Below are 21,096 nucleotides of genomic sequence, written 5' to 3'. Positions count from 1 at the left end.
ACTATAAAAAGTAGAAGTCTTTATTTAGAGAATTTACAGATGAAGCCAGAGAGCGGTGAATACTGTTTCCTACACCTTTAAAAGACACCTTTAAAAGACTCCTGGAGAAACTGGAGAAAATGGGTACAGTAAGAGTCAGGTCTAGCTGACCCACATGGCAACCGCGCCTTTAACACAGCTTAATATTGGACTAAGTCTCAGTTTCAGCAGTGAGGAGAAGAGAACAATAGGGGTGTTCTAAAACTTTTGACCTTTTTTTCATAGGACCTTCCTCCTTCTGTATATGTTTATGAATATTTTGTGTATATTTACTACATTTCCTGTTTTATTTAGTATGTTTACTCCTGTTTATTTGTGTAAGCCTGCTGCAGAGTAGTTACCCTAAGCCTCACCACAAGCAAACAATGCATGTATGTCCTGACATATTGTGCAAATAACAAATAAACACTGAATCTTGAAACACAAAACACTAAATCCACTATGCTATGCATGCTTTTATATCCATATACACTATACAGAGTACTGAAATACATAACTGTGCTAATTTTAGAGTCAATTGTGTATAACGTGTTCCTGATCCTGTGCTGCACAGTCTCTTCCAGTGTTTTCCCTCCAGCTCTCTCTTCCCTCAGTCAGAGAGACTGGTATGGCAGGAATGCTGTTGTAATGGGAAACGCCTTCTCCAATCAGCTCCACTAACAAAGGCCTGCCTGCTCACACACACACACACACACACACACAGCTCCAGGAAAGCAGGCCGCTCTCTGAAGCTCTGAGCTGAGGAGCATTGCTCAGCAGATCCCTTTGTGTTTACGAATCTTTCAGTGCAGATTAGCTATTCATCATGTGGTAGACTGTGTTAGAACTAGAGTAGAGGATTTGCACACTTAATTTAGTTACATTTACATGTCTTTCGTTGAAGAAAGTGTGACCAAGTCTGCTCTGTTTGCAGATTCAGCAGATAGGCTTTAGTTAATGACATTAGCAGTGCAAATAACATAAGTTTACACTGTCTACTGGAACCAGTTCTACACATGCAATATTCATCAATATTTTCCTGTTTTCTTGTTTTTCAATTCAAATCAATATACGTTTATTGTCATTACACAGTGTAACAAAATTAAAATTAGGTAGAGAGTTTATACTTTTCTATAGAATGAAGCAACAAATATTGCAGATAAGGATAGAGACATTTCGGTCTCTGTGTGCTAAGAGAGTGTGTGTGAAGAGTGTCGAGAGTGTTGGGTGTGTGGTAGTGGGGGGTTGTGGGGGCTGAGGGGTTCAGCTCCGTCTCTGTGAGTTGAGGAGTCTGACTGCCTGGTAGATGAAGCTGTTGCAGAGTCTGGTAGTGGAGGCTCTGTGTGTTGAGGAGTCTGACTGCCTGGTGGATGAAGCTGTTGCAGAGTCTGGTAGTGGAGACTCTGTGTGTTGAGAAGTCTGACCGCCTGGTGGATGAAGCTGTTGCAGAGTCTGGTAGTGGAGGCTCTTTGTGTTGAGGAGTCTGACTGCCTGGTGGATGAAGCTGTTGCAGAGTCTGGTAGTGGAGGCTCTGTGTGTTGAGGAGTCTGACCGCCTAGTGGAAGAAGCTGTTGTAGACTCTGGTAAAGGAGGCTCTGTGTGTTGAGGAGTCTGGCTGCCTGGTGGAAGAAGCTGTTGTAGACTCTGGTAGTGGAGGCTCTGTGTGTTGAGGAGTCTGACTGCCTGGTGGATGCAGCTGTTGCAGAGTCTAGTAGTGGAGTCTCTGTGTGTTGAGTAGTCTGACTGCCTGGTGGAAGAAGCTGTTGCAGAGTCTGGTAGTGGAGGCTGTGTGTGTTGAGGAGTCTGACTGCCTGGTGGAAGAAGCTGTTGCAGAGTCTGGTAGTGGAGGCTCTGTGTGTTGCGGATTGGTGGGGTCGTTTTTGAATAGATTATTGAAATCAACCAAACTAAACACAGCTTTATAATAATGTAATATAACACTAACTCTAGTTGCTCTAATTTCTCTCTAGATACTTTATAAGGCATAAAATGAACAGGGAATAAGCCCAGCTTGAATGCACTTTGAAATAAGCAAAAAAATATATATGTTTTTACAAATTGCATCAATCTTTTACTTTTAAAAAATGAGGTAAATCTCATTTTTTCTGATATAGGTCTTTTAAGAGTTGTTTTTGATACAAAACAAGCTACAGACAGATCCTAAACTCACAGGAGAGAGATTGAATTAGAGCCTTTGCTTTGCTGAGTCCATTTCTGAGGGAAAGGTCCGGGGGTTCAAGCTTCTGCGAAAGATTAAAACATTTATGAGGGACGCATTAAATCCAGTGGCATTTTATACGGCATGCAGGGACGCGTACGCAGGAAAGAGCAGCCAATCTCAAACTGCTAGTGCTGCGCACTAAGACTGGCAGGGCATTAGCTGCATATTATGAAGGGCTATGTTATTTTGTCCTCATTACTCTTAGTTAGTGTACAGTTTAGTGTACAACTGTTCTGCTGCAGACTCACATTTAAAGTGACATTCTGTAAGTTTTTGTTTTACCTCTCTGGTGAGAATGAGTAATGGCACAGAGCATGAAAAAGAGCATGTTTAATGCAGATGTCAAAATGCGAAGACTTCCTTTGCTTCCTTCACTTTAAAATAAAGGAAACAGCTCAATGTAGGATATACAGTACATGCCTTTTAAATACCTAGAAGATGTTAAAATTCGAAAAGTACTGATATTTACTGAGTGACTATGTGATCAGTTGAGTTTGTGCACTTTTGGAGACACAACACAAGTAGAGTGTAAACTGTATAAGTTATCCCAGTATATGTATATATATGTATATATATATATATATATATATATATATATATATATATATATATATATACATATATATATATATATATATAAATATACTGATATTTACTGAGTGACTATTTGATCAGTTGAGTTTTTGCACTTTTGGAGACACAACACAAGTAGAGTGTAAACTGTATAAGTTATCCCAGTATATAAATATATATATATATATATATATATATATATATATATATATATATATATATATATATATATATATACAATTTTACATACAATTAGATTGTTGATTATACTGATTAATCATTGGATGCTTATTTCCAATGCAGTAATACTACTGCTTTAAATTTAATGCATATTAAACTATCTGATTATTAGTGCTCAACACTCATCTGAATTGCAATGCAATGCTTACAAGCCTTCCAGAGCATCCCTCACTATCTTTAATAAACTCCTGAAGACAGAGCTCTTCAAAGAGCACTTACTCTCCTAACACCTCTAACTAACTACCTTCTACTACCAGATCAGGAGAATCTCTCACTATCTTCAATAAACTCCTGAAGACTGAGCTCTTCAAAGAGCACTTACTCTCCTAACACCTCTAACACACTACTACTAACCTCATTTCCTTTTTCCTCGCCTTTCCTTCTCTATCTTACTATTGTCAAAAAATATTTTTACCTTGAACTTCTATGTTCTCTATTGCTAATTTACATCATTATTGTAAGTCACTTTGGACAAAAGCACCCGCTTAATTTAATGTAATGTAAAGTAATGTAATGTAATGAAGCCAATAGCAGATGTCTGTTATTATAACAGGCCCAAAAAGGGAGGAGGCACAGAAACAGCTTCAGATTTCTCACCACCTCCTACTTTCTCCCTCGGCTGGATTAATGTAGGTTAGTGGGAGTGGGCCAGAGTGTTGATGTGTCCTTGTGAAATGGCTGTGAGAAAACGCTTGGTTCTCGGTTGCTGAATAATTGAAAGCCATTGATTTTACCAAATGGTCTTGGAGGCAGCGCGAGTGGCGCTACTCCACAGCACACGTTGCAAAGCTAATGGGCTTTTGGGGGTGGATTTAAGAGCTAAAACGATGCCCACCCCTCCCTTTAAAAACCACAAGACTGGCTTCGGTGCATTATACATATGAGCATCTCCATTAAGAAATGCACCTTCAGAGCACTCAGCTTCTATTTAGAGCGAATGGGGAAGTTCCAGGCCCGAGCCTCGAGGCAGCGACACTGCACGCCGCTCTGCCCGCCTGGGCTAGGGTTCATCTCAGGACACAAGGGCAGTGACTCAATTAGAGAGATTGGCAGAGGGCAGACTGCTTCTCCAGGCTGCTTGATGCATATAAAAGGTCTTTATATATACACTATATGGACAAAAGGACACCTGCTCAGTAATTGTTTCTGTTGAAATTAAGCAATTTTAAAGAGTTCACCTTCTTTTGCTGGAGCAACTGTCTCTATTGTTCCAGAAAACCTTTCTTTCTGGTAGATTGTTCAAGTTCAACTGATGTAAGGGTTTAATTGTATTTGGTGACAAGACTATTAGTGAGGTTAGGATGTTGGATGATCACTATCCTGCCTCATTCCCAACTCCCCAACTCCTCCATTCCAAAAGTACTAGATGGATCAGTCTAGAGAACACTTTATCCCCTCTCCCCTCTTTATTCTTTTGAAAATTGTCCTTACAGTGACTAGATAAGCAGTGTGTGTTTTTACATTTGTACCAGGACTGTTTTAAGGCATTTGGGGGCCCCAAGCAGAATTGAATTGAGTTTTGGTGTGCTGTTTCCATGATTTGAAAGTGAAACTAATGTCAGTTAATCAGTAGCTTTATCCATTCAAGTGTTAAAGACAATGATGTTAAAGCAGGTGTGCATAGATACTGCTAAACATGTTCCAGTCTGGTTGTATGCTACTGTCAGCAATTAGTGGGAGGGGCCCCTTGAGTTGGATTCTGATAACAGTGTGGTTGTAATTTTCTGCATTGACCAGAACAGAATTTACAGAACAGAACTCTTCAATTCATAACCAGTTTCAATTCTGAAAGAGCTCTATACAGCAACGCTGACACTGATAATAACATTTGATTCCTATCGTCACTGTCCGATGAAAAACAAGTATCTCCATTTTTGTTAATTTTTAGATTACTACATATTTTTTAACAAACCAATTGTCCCTTGTACTGTGTTAAAATTGGTTGATATATGGACCAATAGAATTTCTTCAAAATTACCTGAAATAAACTTTTTACATGGACTTCCATTAAAAGTTAAGGTTTTCTCTCTCTCTCTTCTGTATAGTTGTAGATGTTTTGGAGATACTTGTTTTTCAGTGGACAGTGACAATATGAATCAGTGTTATCCTTGCTGTATGGAGCTCTTTCAGAGCACACTCAGTGCTGGTCCTGAACTCCAGGATTGAGAACCGCTGGTTCAAGCAAAAGCTTCTGCTACATGAAAAAGGAACAAATATCAAAATTGAATTTCTCTTCCTTTATTCTGAAGCAAATCCCATTTGTTATGAACCCAGACTGCTGAAATTACACAGGGCTATCTGAGGTTAAGAAAAAAATAGCTTTGCTTTCCACACGTCCTCACCACAATTACCCCAAACATTTCAGTTATCCAGGTCCCAGAGCTCCACAGCTGGATGCACTATACCCACTGGTGGTGGTGGATAATGACAGTCTTTTCAAGCTCAAGCCATAAGCAATATCATTTAAAACACTACAGAAAACCTTAAACAATGAATTCTGAACAGTAGCTGCTTCACATCTTAACAGTTCTGACCCGTTTATTGTTTATTTGAGTGGCAACTCAGCGAGTTAAAGCAAAAATTAACTTATGGATTCTTATATTCATCTTATATCTGAATAAGACAAGAATCAGGTTGCAGGAGATGCTCCATTAGATGCTCTGAATAATTAGCAGCACAGTAGAAAAGTGTTACAGTCAGTTATCCATATGTATCCATATTTATAAAGCAGCTCACAGCAAAATCAGTCCCACTTTATTTCATATTAGACCTTCATTAGGATGAAAAAGGCAAAAAAAAAAAAAAAAGAAACACACCCACTGCAGCACTCTTACTTTGGCAAGTCTGATAAATTAATTGACATTATGGCCCACTGTCTGCATGATAAGTCAGACAAAGTCCATTAGAAGCACTTTAAAATCATATATACTGTGCATATACCCCTGTACATACTGTGTAATGAATCAGACATTGCTTCTTGGTGAAGGTTTTCTATTGTTAATCAAATATTAACACTGTACAGCAAGCACAAGGCTTATGTTTCTTGTTTAATCCAGTCAAATCATCCTGTAAAACCTTTAACTGTGTATCAAAAGGCACACAAAAATCTTAGATCTTAAAACCAGAGGGAAGAAAAAAAAACACTCCCTGAAATAATTTAATTCAAACAAATAATATAATATAAAAACAGCAATATTTTTATATTTGTAATAAATCACCTCAAAAACAAGAAAAAAAATCAATCAGTTCAAATTTTCAGCATGCATTTTTTTTCAGTTCTTTCAAGTTTTTTTTGTCAAAAAAATCTATTCACAACAGTGAATACAGTGGGAACTAAATTCAGTATTGCATCCTTATGTGTAAATTTATTGCATCGCCATGTCAAATGACATATCTGTGGGCATGTCACTAGATTCAACCAATCAGAGCAGAGGACAAACCATGTTAAATAAACAACCTGGGCAATAAACATTTGTTCACGTACATATAAGGAGTATGAATGAGAAATGTGATGTGATGCAAAAAGGTGTTTGAATGTTTTTAGGGAAAATTCAGAAATTGATTCTATAGTAAATCACCACTTAAACAAGTAGGCAGCTCCATGTGATGAGGGCACTCGGTCATGAATAGGCCAAACATGACCTGTAAAACCAAAAAAAGTGCTTTGTAAGAAGGATAAACTAAAGGGATTAAATGCTTGCATGCTAACCACAACTCAACACTGCTGTCCAGCCTTGTGGAAACCTCCATTGATTCAGTAACATTTTAAACAGAGTCCAGTGTTTTAAGTTTGAAAATTTGAGTCCAGTGCTCTGTCAGAATTCGTGTGTGTGTGAGTGTGTGTGTGTGTGTGTGTGCGCGAGTCGCACTCTCAGAAGACCAGTCTGCTGACAGTGTTGAAGCCTCCGCCCCCTCCCCCACCCGAAGGCCCGCAGCTGCCCGGAGGCTCGTTGTCGTCCGAGCCGTTGGGCCGAAACGAGCAGGAGGCCGAGGCTGCCTGGAGAGCACGGGTTCTGGCATTCAGCTCCTGCTCCTGTGAAGAGGAGAAGAATATAGTTGATAAAAACATACAGGTGATAAAGAAAGCAAAAGTTACGTAAAACCAAACAATGTTAATGTGTTAATATGGCTACAGTGACTAAAAGTGTTATCAGTTAGCAGGTAATGAGAGCCAGCATGCTTTCATTATACTATAGTCTTATTTTCTGACCATTATATATAATTAAATGTAATATGTATATGATTTAGAAAGACCCCATTTGGCAGAAATCACACTTTTATTTGTAACTATTTTAGTTATCTACAGGTAACAGGTAAAAGTGGCCCAAGTTCCACCTCACTGAACCTCAAATGTACCTCACTTCTCCTCAGTGCATTCGTGATGTAACATTAAATTAGACTTTCCATTAGGGGTGGGCGATATGGCTCTAAAATAATATCATGATATTTCAGGGTATTTTTGCGATAACGATATACTTGGCGATATAGGAAAACTAAAATAATTCATTCATTTCAGGAATATAGTATAACAGAATAATCATAATGTGGCAAAATAATTAATATAGCATAAAATAATATAATGCAGCAAATAATATTGCAGAATATTTAGTGCATGCATATAAACTGCAAACTAAAACAATTATACAATAAATACACCTAAAGCTTCACAGTAAATAATAGACTACTTTTAAGACAGAACAGCCCTATTATCACGATATGGATTTTTAATATCATGATATAATATTGCCCACCCCTACTTTCCATGAATTAGGAGTTCCATGAATTCTAATCTGGAAGATGATAGCTGAGTTTCTTTGCTGCATAATATATTTCATTATCACCGTAGGCCTGTAACGATAATTACATTATCAATTTATCATACAATAAATGGCCATGACCTAGATTATTTCATAATAATCGTGATCTCATCCATTGTCTTTATTAGCATGTTTGTTACCATACAAATTAATTTATAACAATATACAAAACAGCATTTTAGCCAGACGCACAATGATCAGTTAACAGCAGTTTGGAATTTCCATTAACTATGAATAATTAAAATGTCATTGTGCTATTACACTTTAGTCATGTCAATGACATTTGGTAATCTTAATGTCCTTAAGATTACAATAATATTGTTTAGTGCAACTATTTCTGGGACCACATATAAAAGTGGCCAAATAGAACTAAAAATATCAGTTTAAATTCCTGCCACACAAATACAGAACAAAATATGATGGAAAAAGATGTAGTTTGGGTCATGTTTAGCTTTTGAGAGAAATATATAAGAAATACACTTGGGTTTTCATGCACAGCCTGTTCAATTTACAAATGTTTTATGATGTTTAGGTCAAGGGACTGTGAGGTCCATTTCAACAGCTTTAATCTGTCACATAAATCAGATAAATCATTTTCCACAGTACATCTGCCTACACTGTCCATTCCAGTGAACCAGAAGTAATACTCTGCGTGGCTATCAATAATCCCTATCTTACATTATGAATTCATTTTAAACAATGTACACCGACAGACCCTCAGTGTCTAGTAAAGTGTGTCAGAGTAAGAGGTTTTATTATCTCAAAATCTCTGATTTATCTCTCTCAATCTCAACTCAAGTCAACTCAATTCAACCCCCAATACTACCCTCTGGTGGTTATATAACTTCACTGTCTTGTTATTATTATTTTTAATACAGTGGCATGAAAAAGTTAGAGCAGCCCTGATCATTTTCATGATTTTCCTTTATAAATCATTAGCTGTTCCGATCATATTGGCTGTTAAATATCATATAGCAGAGGAACACAGAGATATTTGAGAAGTAAAATAAAGTTACAGGATTTACACACTGCTTTTGGATAACTTTATGTTTTTACTCCTGGTGCAAAAATTCAAGTAGTTCAGTTTGGTTTGATGGTTTGTGATCATCCATCTTCCTTTTGATTATATTCCAGAGGTTTTCAATTTGGTAAAAACAAAGAAACTCATCATTTTTAAGTGTTCTCGATTTTTTTTTCCAGAGCTGTACATGCTGTAATTCTTCTCACAAAGACACAAATAACTACTACTTGTCAATCAACATCCAAAATTTAACTGAGCTACCTATAACCCCTAAACTCCTAATGGACTATTGAACTCCAAACCTTTTTTTATTTGACCCCAAATGTTCTAAAATGAACATTGCACCATTACTGTGACAGAAACCTGATCTCTACAGCAGCGTAAAGCAGCTTCTACTCACTTGTAAGAAGAGCTTATTGTCTTTGGTGATGGCATCCATCAGGTCTTTATGAAGCGGCGGCTCTGCATTTAACCTAGAACCATTCATGCTACCTTGTGCACCACCGGACTGTCCGATGACGTCTTGTTTCCTGTAGATCAGGACGTAGGCTGTGTCCTTTGGGAAGCGGCTTGTGATGTTCTGCACGGACTGGAAGTTGGTGAAAGTCACTCGGCTGTCATTAAACAGGAACCAATCCCTGGAGTTTTGTCCTGCGCTCTCTAATACCTCACGTGGAGCTGCGCAGCTCTCTGATTGGCTGCTGTTGCTAAGCCCTGCATCTGTTTCAGAAGTTCTGCAGCAGGGATTGGCTAATGTTGAGGCAACAGCACACCTGTCTGTTCCGCTTACGTTCCTGCCATACGAGTAGTAGTGACCGCTTTCTGAGGACATGCCGGAATGCATTACAACTGAACTGAGGACATATGGGACTGAATGCATATCTGACCTTTCCCCCCTTAATCCTCCCTCTCTACCACTGTCCGTTAACCCTTTCTCCTGCTCCTCCTCTTCTTCTTCCTCTCTCCTTGAGGGCTTTAGCTTCTTGGCCAGGTTTTCGCCACTCTCAGGGGAGTCCATTGGTGCCAATGGTGATGAGGATGAGGAAGACGAAGATAAAGCAACAGTAGCAGCACCAGTATTAGAGGCAGATGCGTGGTGTTGGTGAACAGGCAGGCACATGCGCCGCGGGATGCGTACATTGTCCAAGATCTTGCGGCGTACATGGCACGTGGCATCGTACGAGAAGCGCAGCAGTGTGAGGATGAGGTATTCCGGAGCGGCCACCACCCTCATGGCCCTCTCGGCTCGCTGCAGCGACCCACAGCGCTCGCAGAAGTAGCAGTTCTCCTCCTCCAGAATCTCCGGGGCCAGAAAATACTCCACCAGGTCAGTTAAGGACAGAGCTGGCTCTGATGTGGGCCTCCCCACGCTTTGGGGTTCTTTAACAGGGCCTTCCGAATTCTCACTGCCCCCATTGACTGATCCTTGGCAGGGTCCTACAGTGGACTGAAGGGCCGGAGGGCAGAAGGCCAGGGAAAGATCCGTGAAGGGTTCCTCTTTCTCAGAGAGGCTGTGGCACTGCAGACAGCGGATGCCCGTAGAGAGACGCCCGCCGAACATTCGCTCAACTAGAGTCTGTCCCTCACCTTTAGCATCTTCAGGTTCTGGATGAGAACTTGGCAGGCTGTTGGGCACGCTGTGTGCTGCACCCTCATCAATAATGTCAGCGTCAGAGGAGTCGGTCTTAGGTTTGGTTGTCTGCAGAGCTCTGAGAGTCTTTTCTTCCTCATGTAGTCTTAACAATAAAGAACAAAATATGTGAGTGCATACATTACATAGCAAGCTAGGCCTGTCACAATAATCTTTTGTCCCAGAAATAGCTGCAATCAACTAAGAAATATTCTAATTTTAAGACTAGTTTATGCCATTCATATAATATTTTAGACATAGGAATACAACAAGCATCCTAAATAAATAAAACATAGATAAATAATAAAAATATTGCTTTCAAACAAAGTCAACATACCAGCGCATTAAAATAAATGGGCTCCTCTCACCAAGTAAACACTTAGTGATATGATGGCAATATTGAGGTAAATCAAAAACAATGTATGAGTTTATGTCTAAATATTTTACAATAAGTCAATAAAGCAATTATTGTGACAGGCCTAGTGCAGGGGTCGGTTCCCAGACAGGTATTAAGCCTGGTTGTAGGCAATATTTCCTTTTCAAAATCCTGGGTAGTCCAAGACTAGGCCTAATCCCTATCTGAAAATGTAACCCTAAATTTTCAGCACTTATTTTGGGTAAGATAAGTATAGATAGATAGAACTGCTCAGTAATGGACAAAATATACTGGACAGTTACTAATTATTTTGGTGCTGATTCTCTAGACTTGATTGAAAGTCTTGAAATAAATTGAAATACAAAATTGTGAATCAGCACTGGAAATTTCATTTCCCAAACAGGGAGTCTACATAAATCCTAGCCCTGGACTAAATTAGTGGTTTCATAGCTTATCTGCAAAGGGCTGGTGTGGATGCAGGTTTTTATTACAGCCAACATAAGCTCATGTCATCAGTTGTTTGAAGACTGACCAACTCCAAGTCATTTTCAGAGCTCAATATGGTCTATTAAAGCAGAAAATCCACAAAAATGTGCAGTAAAGGGTTCCTTCAGGAGCTAACCAGTGTAATACATTTTGTGATGTTTTTAATGTGGAAAACATAAGTGCACTTTAGCGCTTCATTAAGGGTACCTGTCCAAAAGAAAGCGCAGATACTCCGAGCAGTCCTGCTGTGATCCTACTGTGAACCAGGGTGGTCGAGATGCTTCTAGGAAATTTCTTGGTGCATATGCTGCTCTCTGGTGGAAAAACAGACTAATGAGTACAATAAGAATAATGAACAGTTCCTGTTACATTAATCCATTATTACTCTATGTATAAAAGAAATTAGTTTTTAATAATACACCAACAAAAAAAACTTTACTGGTTGATATATGAAGGGAGCAAAGGCTAGCCTATCTGGCTTGAATTTGGAAAAATTACTGAAGCGTTGAATGTGCATGATGCTGGCTATAGCTTGGAAAACCCATGGGTTTTAAGGGTTAAAACAATTTTATGACTGTATTATATACCATATTTTATATACCAGTTTTATTACCATATACGCACAAGGTTTTAATGAGTATGTAGTGTACATAGATTACAAGGGGTGTTCTGTGACTGCATGGACACAAACAAATGTGTTTTCTGTATTATCACAAATGTTTGTACCACTAGGCTATTCAAGCCTCTTAATCCACCGAAAAGTTCATTCAAGAACTGTTATATCTGCTGTAGCATTTAGGTATTGTGTTCGTGTATGTTGCACTAGTACAAACGAATCAGACACAGTGTCCTCTGACAGTATCAAGGTTTTTGAAAGCCAAATGTCTATCATTTATGAAAAGTTCTCATAAATAATTATTAAGTCAATTATACTGTCATATTACCAAGGCTAAAATAAGACTTACAGTAACTGAGAGGAGGGGAAAAGGCCACAAACCTGTGTGTGAGCTAAGAAAGCAAACAGAAGTTGAAGCTTCTTCATCAGAGTGTTGGAGCCATTCAGATGCAGGGATAAGACACTTCGTCTGAAGCTGCAGAAAACAGAGACATTCAGAGCTATATCTAACAATACTTAACAGAGAAAAAGAGATAACTGCACTCACTCTGTAGCCATGAAGAGGGTCTGAATGATGCTGTTCATGTAACACGTGTTGCCCAGGTTCACAAGGCCCGTCTTCCCCGTCTCAGATTTGCCAGTGAGCCTCATCAGTCCCGAGGCGAAAGAGTTTGACTGCGAGGTCCAGGCACTTTGGTTCAGCACAAACTTGATCTTCTCTTCACTGGGTTTAGGTAACTCCTGGAGCAATAAAAACAACAGTTTAACAGTGGCTAACAAATAAAATGGCCTTAAAAACATACATCACAACAATATCTGTAATTAACACAGAGAAAGCCTTCTGGAAGAGCAGACGTATGCACATTTATGTTAATCAGCAGATATCTCATGAGGTTTTTCAAGTTTTGCAGAAAATCAGCAATCAAGTTCAGCCTTAGTGTCCTTTCTAATTTAACCACTAGAATTAGTTGTATACACTTTATATCATTGCACATGCAATATATGCATATATGAAAGTGTAAATTGTGTTTTTTGCTTTGAAAATTATATTTATAGTGTAAATAATGTGAATTATTCTGACAGTACATACAGTAAAAAGGTTATGTTCTACATTTTTGTTATGTGTTTTTCCCTTAATTTTTTTTTCTTGAGGTACACATGAGGTACACATGAAGGTTGTTTTAGTGGCTGTACAACTATAAACAAGTCTCTCCTCTTATTATAATATAAACAGGTTGTTTCTTTAACTTACTTTATAACTTTATAAACAATATATGAATAAGCTCTGCTCTGATTGTCTGGCATGTATTGTGTATAAAGATATATTGTATAACACACTTTAAAACGTGTGTAAAACAATTTATACATACATACATACACACACACACACACACACACACACACACACACACATATATATGTTCTCTAAGGTGAATAACCCCAGTGCGCTCCAGCACATGAAGCCAGTTTAATCTTCCAGATTTAAAATTGGAGTGCAGTGACCTAAGCAGCAAACCTAAACCAAACTTCTTCAGAGCACAGAGAGCATTTCAGTTCACATCGAAGCTTTTTAACAATGAGTAACAAAGACGTCTTTACTAAGATCCAGGATTAGGTTTAGCAAAGGTTTCTTAGCACAAAGTTCATTGTTAAATGGTCCCGTGAGAATCATATTAAAATAAATCTTCCAAATTTTGATGGCCCTAATACTACTCTGAAGCCTTTGGGAAATAGAACCCAGGACTTATAATTAAAAGTACCATGCAGTATCACTTAAAAATGATCAAATAATGTTTATGTAGACCAGAGGTGACCACACTTATTCATAAAAGGAAGGTGTGGCTGCAGTTTTTCATTCCAACCATGCAGGAGCACAGCCTGTATAACAAACAGTTTACTGTATTTTAATAATATTTTATCTACTTTATCGTTTTTCCCCCAATCTGAAAGGCCAATTATTTCATATCCTCCTTACAACCCATCCCATCACTAGCAATGCTCCCAACACTAATTAAACATTAAGTTTTTTTTTTATCAATCAAGATAACTCAGCAAGAATGTTCCTCCAAAGCACTTAACTGAATTCCATTCAGACTAGCTGATAAAAAAGTAGAATCAGGCGTAAAAGCCAGTACCCTGATGTAGACAATACTTAATTGTAGACCACATTTTCATTGAGCACTGGGATTACTGTAAATTGGATATCTCACCTTAATGGCTTCGAGGATGCTGTCGTAGAGGTCAGGGAAGCCAGAGTACTGGTACATCATACAGTGTATCAGTTCAGTGAACTGCAGCACGAAGGCTTTGCTGGTGGGGAGGCCATCGTTCTGCAGAGACTGCACTAGAGACACCACATGGGGGACCACCTGGATCAAAAGACAATTTTTTTTTATTTAAACCCAATTTATACCTAATTTACAGCAACTATTATATTATCCATCCATCCATCATCTACTGCTTATACGAGAGTCTGCGACGAGGGGGCAGCAGCCTAAGCAAAGAAGGCCAGACCTCCCTCTCCCCAGCTAACTTTTCCAGTTCTTCTGGGGGGACACCAAGGCGTTCTCAGACCAGCCAAGAAATATAATTTCTCCAGAGTGTCCTGGGTCTTCCCTGGGGTCTCCTCCCAGTCGGATATACCCGATTCATCACACCATGGAGGCGAGATGATTTTATTTTATTTTATTACAGTACAGTGCAGCAGGTAATCTGAAGGAATGCAGTGATATTTTCTTACCAGGTGGAAAGCCTCCGGAGAGTGCTGGAAGCTGAGCAGCATGTGAGAGAGAACTGATAACGCTCCCTGTCTCACAATGGGGTACCACAGACGATTAAATACCTGCAGACAAACAACATGATGCACACAACATAAGAAACACTCAGTATGACACTCACATTTACATACACACAAACACACACACACACACACACACACACACAGTTAACAGATTTACCAGCATGCAAATATATCCAATTAAGTTTTCTAAGAAATAGGACAAATGAATTCTGTATTAGTCTTGTGAGAACACAAGCAGCTATATATTTTTAACATTTGCAAATAAAGCAAAAATGTACATTTATCTTTGGATGTGTAAATTCATATTGTCAAAATATTAATATAAAAAACACAATGCATAAATTATCTCTCAATAGTAGCATGCATTCATATTGATTTACATACAATAATAGGTCCAGTTGATTTTTTTAATGCCCAAAATAGCTTGGTCACACTGCACACTCATATTACATTTGTAATTCATATTACCTAAAGTTCATATGTACATAGTAACATAAACATCTGATTATTTTATGGTTTGTACTGTATACTAATAATAATAATACCTGTAAATTAAAAAAACTACAAGAAAGTGCAATTATTTATGTTTATTTTAAGTTCATTTTACACTTAGTACATATTTCAGTGCACTTCTAAAGAGGAGATATTTTTTACTCACTTTTAATGTAAGCTGATAATGAACCTGACTAGCTTTCATTTAATGAGGTATATTTGACCTTTGCTATTTTTAGATTTAGATATATGATGTGCCTTCTTGAAAAGTTGCAAAGTGCTCTCCTAGTTGGAGCACATATTTACCAGTTCAATTTTGAGCAATGTGACGTCTATGAGGATGGTAAATTTCTGCACAGCAGCCAGACCCTTTAGAAGAGCAATAACCCAGGTGTCTACATGATTGGCAAGGGGCCACGACAGCCAGTCGATCATCCTGAAATAGAAACAGACAGACAGAAAACAGTGAGAATTATTTTTAATTAGTGTTATTTTTATTTCCTACTGTTGTCACTGATTTCCTTGTTTTCCTTGTATTTAGCATTTCAGATAAACTAATTATATAGAAGCACTCTGTTGTTTTACTGCATACTTTATTATTATCCTCCTTTCACTCTGTTCCTCAATACTTAGAACCCCACAGGAGAGAAAACCACCACAGAGCAGCTATTACTATTATTATTATTATTATTATTATTATTATTATTATTATTATTTGGAAGGTGGGTCATTATTCTCAGTACTGCAGTGATTAGCACTGATTAGCATGGTGGTGGTTTATGAAGTGTTAGTTTGTGTTGAGCTGGTACAGTGAGTGGATCAGATACAGCAGTGCTGCTAGAGTTTTTAAACAAATCACTGTCACTGCTGGACTTTAATCCATTATTAGAAACTGTGAATCAACAGATCAGCTTCTGTTTTTGACTTTCCATCTACAAGTTGGAGCAGCGGAGTAGGACCAAGTAGGTCAATGGAGCTGAATAAATGTGTAATGTAATGTAGAAACAATATCATATTGTTATCTGAATATTTTATAAATATTGATTTTTATTATAATTTATTTTCCATTTTTTCATAATTTCAAGTTTAAAAAAATACGATACTACAAATTTTTATTATGCTCACAATGTCCATACATCTCAGACAACTGTCTCAAATATTGTTAGATTAAATAAAATATCAATAGTATTACAATTTTTGTTTCAAGTAGGGTACAATATTATGACTTCCCCAGGATGTAAATCACCATTTTTATTGTTATCTATGTACTTATTTACTTTACAGCAAATAACTTTTTACATTAAATGCAGGGAATTTTTTTCAATACAGGTCAGAGGTCATAGGGTCTGCAAGAAATCTGGTCGTTGGGGTCTTTTATAAGCTAACCATTTAGACCAGATCCGAATAAATGTTTCAATTTGAATTCTTATCGTTTTTATTATTATAATTGCATATCATTTGTAACTGTTCTAATGTTGATAAAAATTGTTAAAACGTTGATAAAAATAAAAGCTACATTGAGTCTTGAATCTTGAGAAAGTGAGAGAGAAAACAAACAAGAGAGAAAGAAAACAGAGAAAGAGAGAGTGAAAGAGAGACACAGAGAATGATGGAGAGTGTCCCAAGGTCAGAACAGATTACCATGGTTATACTAACAAAACAAAAGCTGAAAGCAATAACAGAACGGTCACACCAAAGGCCTGGCAACCCTCTGACCTGCCTGTGTACCACCAACCATTCAAAAGGCTCATCAGTGCAGCGACTGAATGGCTCAGTCAGCCCTGATTTTAAAGCACTTTACCCTTTTGTGTGAAGAGTTATTTATTAAATGAATCTACAACAATCCCTAATACTCCTAATAATTAAAGAAGGGCAGCAACATGAGTCCAGAATGAGCTAAAGTTTCGCCGGGGTAGATATCAGTGTATATTCTTCAGCATACACACCAAGGTGTGCTATATTATTGGTATTACTGTGGTATATAAACATTATAAATGCTCCAAATGACTGTCACTGAATAAAATATGTACATTAACAAGGTTTACATGACAGAGAAGACATGCTTTCTACACTCAGTGCACTGCTGTGTTGTGAAGATAATGTCCATTATGTGTACAGTAAAACTGTACACATAATGGACATTATCTTCACATCATCTTGATATAAATACATTAACTTTACTGACTACATCTGTCCCTACTGACTACCTTTACAATTTCAGTGTTTACTGTGGGCTCTGTGCAATAACTAGATAAATACAAATAAAAATAAAACTGTTGCAATATAATCTGATGTTTATTAAAAAAGGACACTGCAAAAACAGTCAATACACACACATACACACACACAATATATAAACATAGAAAAAACAGAACTCAGGGATAAGTAAATCAGAAGAAAAGCTGACCTGCTCAGTGCTTGTGTCATACTGGCGTCTTTGACGTTCTGGTCAGTAGTGAGACTCTTGATGAGAACTGTGATCATCTGCAGAGGGATGTGCTGCACCAGGCTGGCCAAAGCGATAGAGGGATCAAACGAAGGGTCTAAACGAAGAACAGTCAATTACAATCAATTGCAGCAAATTACAGCTAACCTAATATGTCACATTGCAAAACCTTTTATCTTTAAGATGACAGACTGACATTCAAAACTCAAAAAGTATACAAATACAAATATATATATATATATACGTATATATATATATATATACGTATATATATACGTATATATATATATATATATATATATTTTTTTTTTTTTTTTTTTTTTTTTAAATAATCAATAACATCCAGAAAAATCTCGGCAATGGTATGGAAAAAGTTCATAAAATGTTCTTAAATGCAGATTTAGAGATTTTATTCATATTTCAGCATTAATAAATAGTGTTTCATCTTCTGAAGTCAACAGTAAACATTGCAGTGTTAACATCGCTAAATAAAACTGTTAATGTTTCACCAGACTGTAAAAAGCATGAGTTATAGGAGGAAACTGAAGCCAACTTGGTACGATGATAAATTTACGTTTTAAAAATGCGAATGTTAAAGTTCCCAGATTAATTATGTGTTAATGCATTACCATTGAGTGTATTAAAATAATACAAGCTAACTATGTTGCTATAAGACAATTTGTGAATGCAGACCTAGATTTCTTACATATCCAAATATCTAGTCCTAAATAAGCATTCTGTGTCAGAGTTATGCAGTGTTATTGTGGCCAAACACAAAACAGCACATTTTGAAGATTGTGGTAACTGTGGTTCTGACCTGTAGAGGAGATGATGGCGAACACCTCCTGCAGTGAGGGCAACAGTGTGGCCGGCTCTGCCTTCCAGATCCCCTGTAGCAGCGTGGCTACGCTGTTCACCTGCGTTACATATAGTCTGAGCTCTGCCTCCTGCCCGGCAGGGCACTGGAAGTGGGCGAAGGTTCGCACCAGCTGCTGGCAGAACAGCGCAGCCGTTTTATCCCGTGGCATGCACTGCGAGAAGTCGTTCAGTAAAGTGGCCAGTTTAGCACAGAGCGTAGCCTCAGGGCGCTCACACACCATCCTCAGCACCTCCGTCTGCAGCAGCGGCGCCAACTCGAGCACGGCAGGGCAGCTGAGGAGGAGCCTCAGGGAGCCGTGCAGGAAGTCCAGGATAGCGGGATCCCTTCTGTCCAGTGTGCCGTAGCCTTGCTGCAGCAGCCCCAGCACAAACTCCTTACTGAGAAAACGGGCAAACTCATCCCGGTGGAAGCGGGCATACGCCTCCTGCACCTGCTGGCCCACCTGACGCTGGAAGGCATCCTCGCCCTGCAGAATCAGGCGCGTCGACAGCTGGTATAAGGCCTGGCACTGCTCCTGCGTCACCTCCTTCTCCGCCGCCTCCACCACTTTCTTCACTATGGCTCGCTTGATGGGTAAAGGGTGAGAGGAACTCACCAAAGCTTCCAAGATCTTATCCATCTCCAATTCTACAGCACCATGACACGACAGGAGGACACAGAAACGCCTGTGAAAAAAGGAATAAATGAACAAGGCTAAGTAGAGAAAAGCAAAATATCACAGTAGTGCTGAACTCAAAAGCACAATCCTGAAAGGGTATCATACATTAGAATAATTATACATTTTGGAGTTGAGGTCTCATGCAAATGTTTCACAGTGTTTTTACAGAATATATGTTTTTTTTTAATATACACACACTATATGGACAGAAACATTGGAACACCTGCATATATATTAAAAAAGTGTATTCTGCTTCTGTATGTTTAAATGTCTCTACTGTCCAGGGTTGAGTTTTTAGTAAAAAAAAAAAGGGGAAAGTAAGCATTTAAGAGTCAGTTCAAGCAGGAAAGAGCTGCTCTGTCATTACCTTAAAGGCAAATGTAAGACAATATACAAGCATACAAGACAAACATACAAATATACACTAGTATTTTAATTGACAACACTAATATAAATATAATTGCATGTTAAATTTCTTACATTCATTGTTTTGTTTACATTTAAATATCAACTGTAAAAACTTGTGTCTTAGAAATAAGAAGTGTGATTAATCGCAGTTAATAACAGAATTTTGTCGTAATTAATCTGATAAAGTTTTTAATCAAGTGATACCACTAAATAAAATATTTACAGAAAATGCGTATTTTTGTACTTACTTTTGTAGCGTGTTGTTGATACTCTGGGTAGCTAACTAACCTATCTTACAACATGATTTCCAACCTGATACCGACCCCAAACACACCTCAAAGACGACCACTGCCTTGCTAAAGAAACTGAGAGTAAAGGTGATGAACTGGCCAAGCATGTTTCCAGAACTAAAGCCTATTGAGCACCTGTGGGGCATCCTCAAACAGAAGGTGTAGAAGATAACGGTTACTGTAGCTAGCTAACCCAGCTTGCTAACCTAGCTAACAGCTAACTACAACATAAACACATTAGCTAACCTAGCTAGCTGGCAAGCTAACTTATCTTAAGCGGTTAAATAAGGGTAATTTACCTATTCTGGCAGCGACATTAATTGTTAAACCCTTAAACTATATGAGTTAAGAGTGAATAGAGCTGTAGAACAGAGAGAAAACTCAGTTTAACCTGTAAATCTGAACACAGAGCCGCAGACAAAAGGCCAGCCTGACTTCACACAATTCCAGCAAACCCTGATTTATCACACTCCTGCGAATAAACGCGGACAGACAGCAGAGCAGGACTCACCACAGGCGGTCATTCTAAGCACAGCTGTTAGAATAAAGCCAGGAATAAACTCGTATCGCTGTATTTATCGCACTTTTCCGTTTTTCTGATGATCTGTTTTCACTCCCGTCGCTCCGGCAGTCAGCTGATGACGCAAACGTCACGCCAGGACCCTGCCTCTGTCCTACAGAGCGCCGTTAACAAACACTGCAATGCACTAGTTAAATAACAGCTGACATACAGCACAGATTTACTGTGTGTTTTTGTACTGTTTTATCTTTATGAATGAGCTATATTAAATAATTAAAAATGACAATAAATTAAATATGAGTTTTCATTCATTCGCTTTTACAGTGCTGTCCCCTGCTGGTCTAAACATTGCAGCACAGCATTTTCCATTAGCAGCAGAATCATTTCACAGTAACACACAGCATATGTACCATAGCAGAAACACAAAACATATAAATAGAAATATAGACATTATAGAATTTCGCACATAATTTCTACTTTACATACATATTTGCAATACTAAAGATAGATAGATATATAAACTAATACTATATGACTATATAATTGCAGTACGCACTCAATGTGCCATTGTTTTAATAAGCTTCTGCAATGTCACAAGATTTAT

General features: G+C 38.1%; 1 protein-coding gene across 3 annotated transcripts; it reads right to left on the bottom strand.

Annotated features, from left to right (window-relative positions):
- Window positions 1-5,270: 5,270 nt before the first annotated feature.
- Window positions 5,271-20,639, bottom strand: usp38 (ubiquitin specific peptidase 38). 3 transcript variants are annotated; one of them, XM_049481570.1, is made up of 11 exons: window positions 20,484-20,639; window positions 18,554-19,281; window positions 17,698-17,833; window positions 15,597-15,726; window positions 14,739-14,840; window positions 14,209-14,367; window positions 12,546-12,739; window positions 12,380-12,473; window positions 11,590-11,696; window positions 9,291-10,626; window positions 5,271-7,085 (listed from the first exon to the last, which is right to left on the bottom strand). In XM_049481570.1, the coding sequence occupies exons 2-11, from the start codon at window positions 19,233-19,235 to the stop codon at window positions 6,924-6,926; spliced, it is 3,102 nt and encodes a 1,033-aa protein (XP_049337527.1). In that variant the 5' UTR covers window positions 19,236-19,281; window positions 20,484-20,639; the 3' UTR covers window positions 5,271-6,923. The 3 variants fall into 3 exon arrangements, with proteins under 3 accessions (XP_049337527.1, XP_049337529.1, XP_049337528.1); XM_049481572.1 differs by lacking the exon at window positions 20,484-20,639 and adding an exon at window positions 20,364-20,465; XM_049481571.1 differs by lacking the exon at window positions 20,484-20,639 and adding an exon at window positions 19,931-20,351.
- Window positions 20,640-21,096: the final 457 nt, after the last annotated feature.

Source organism: Astyanax mexicanus, chromosome 7, assembly GCF_023375975.1.
Source record: "Astyanax mexicanus isolate ESR-SI-001 chromosome 7, AstMex3_surface, whole genome shotgun sequence".
Taxonomy (NCBI): domain Eukaryota; kingdom Metazoa; phylum Chordata; class Actinopteri; order Characiformes; family Acestrorhamphidae; genus Astyanax; species Astyanax mexicanus.
Note: the sequence above shows the minus strand (reverse complement) of the source record. Positions and strands in the feature narration are given on the sequence as shown.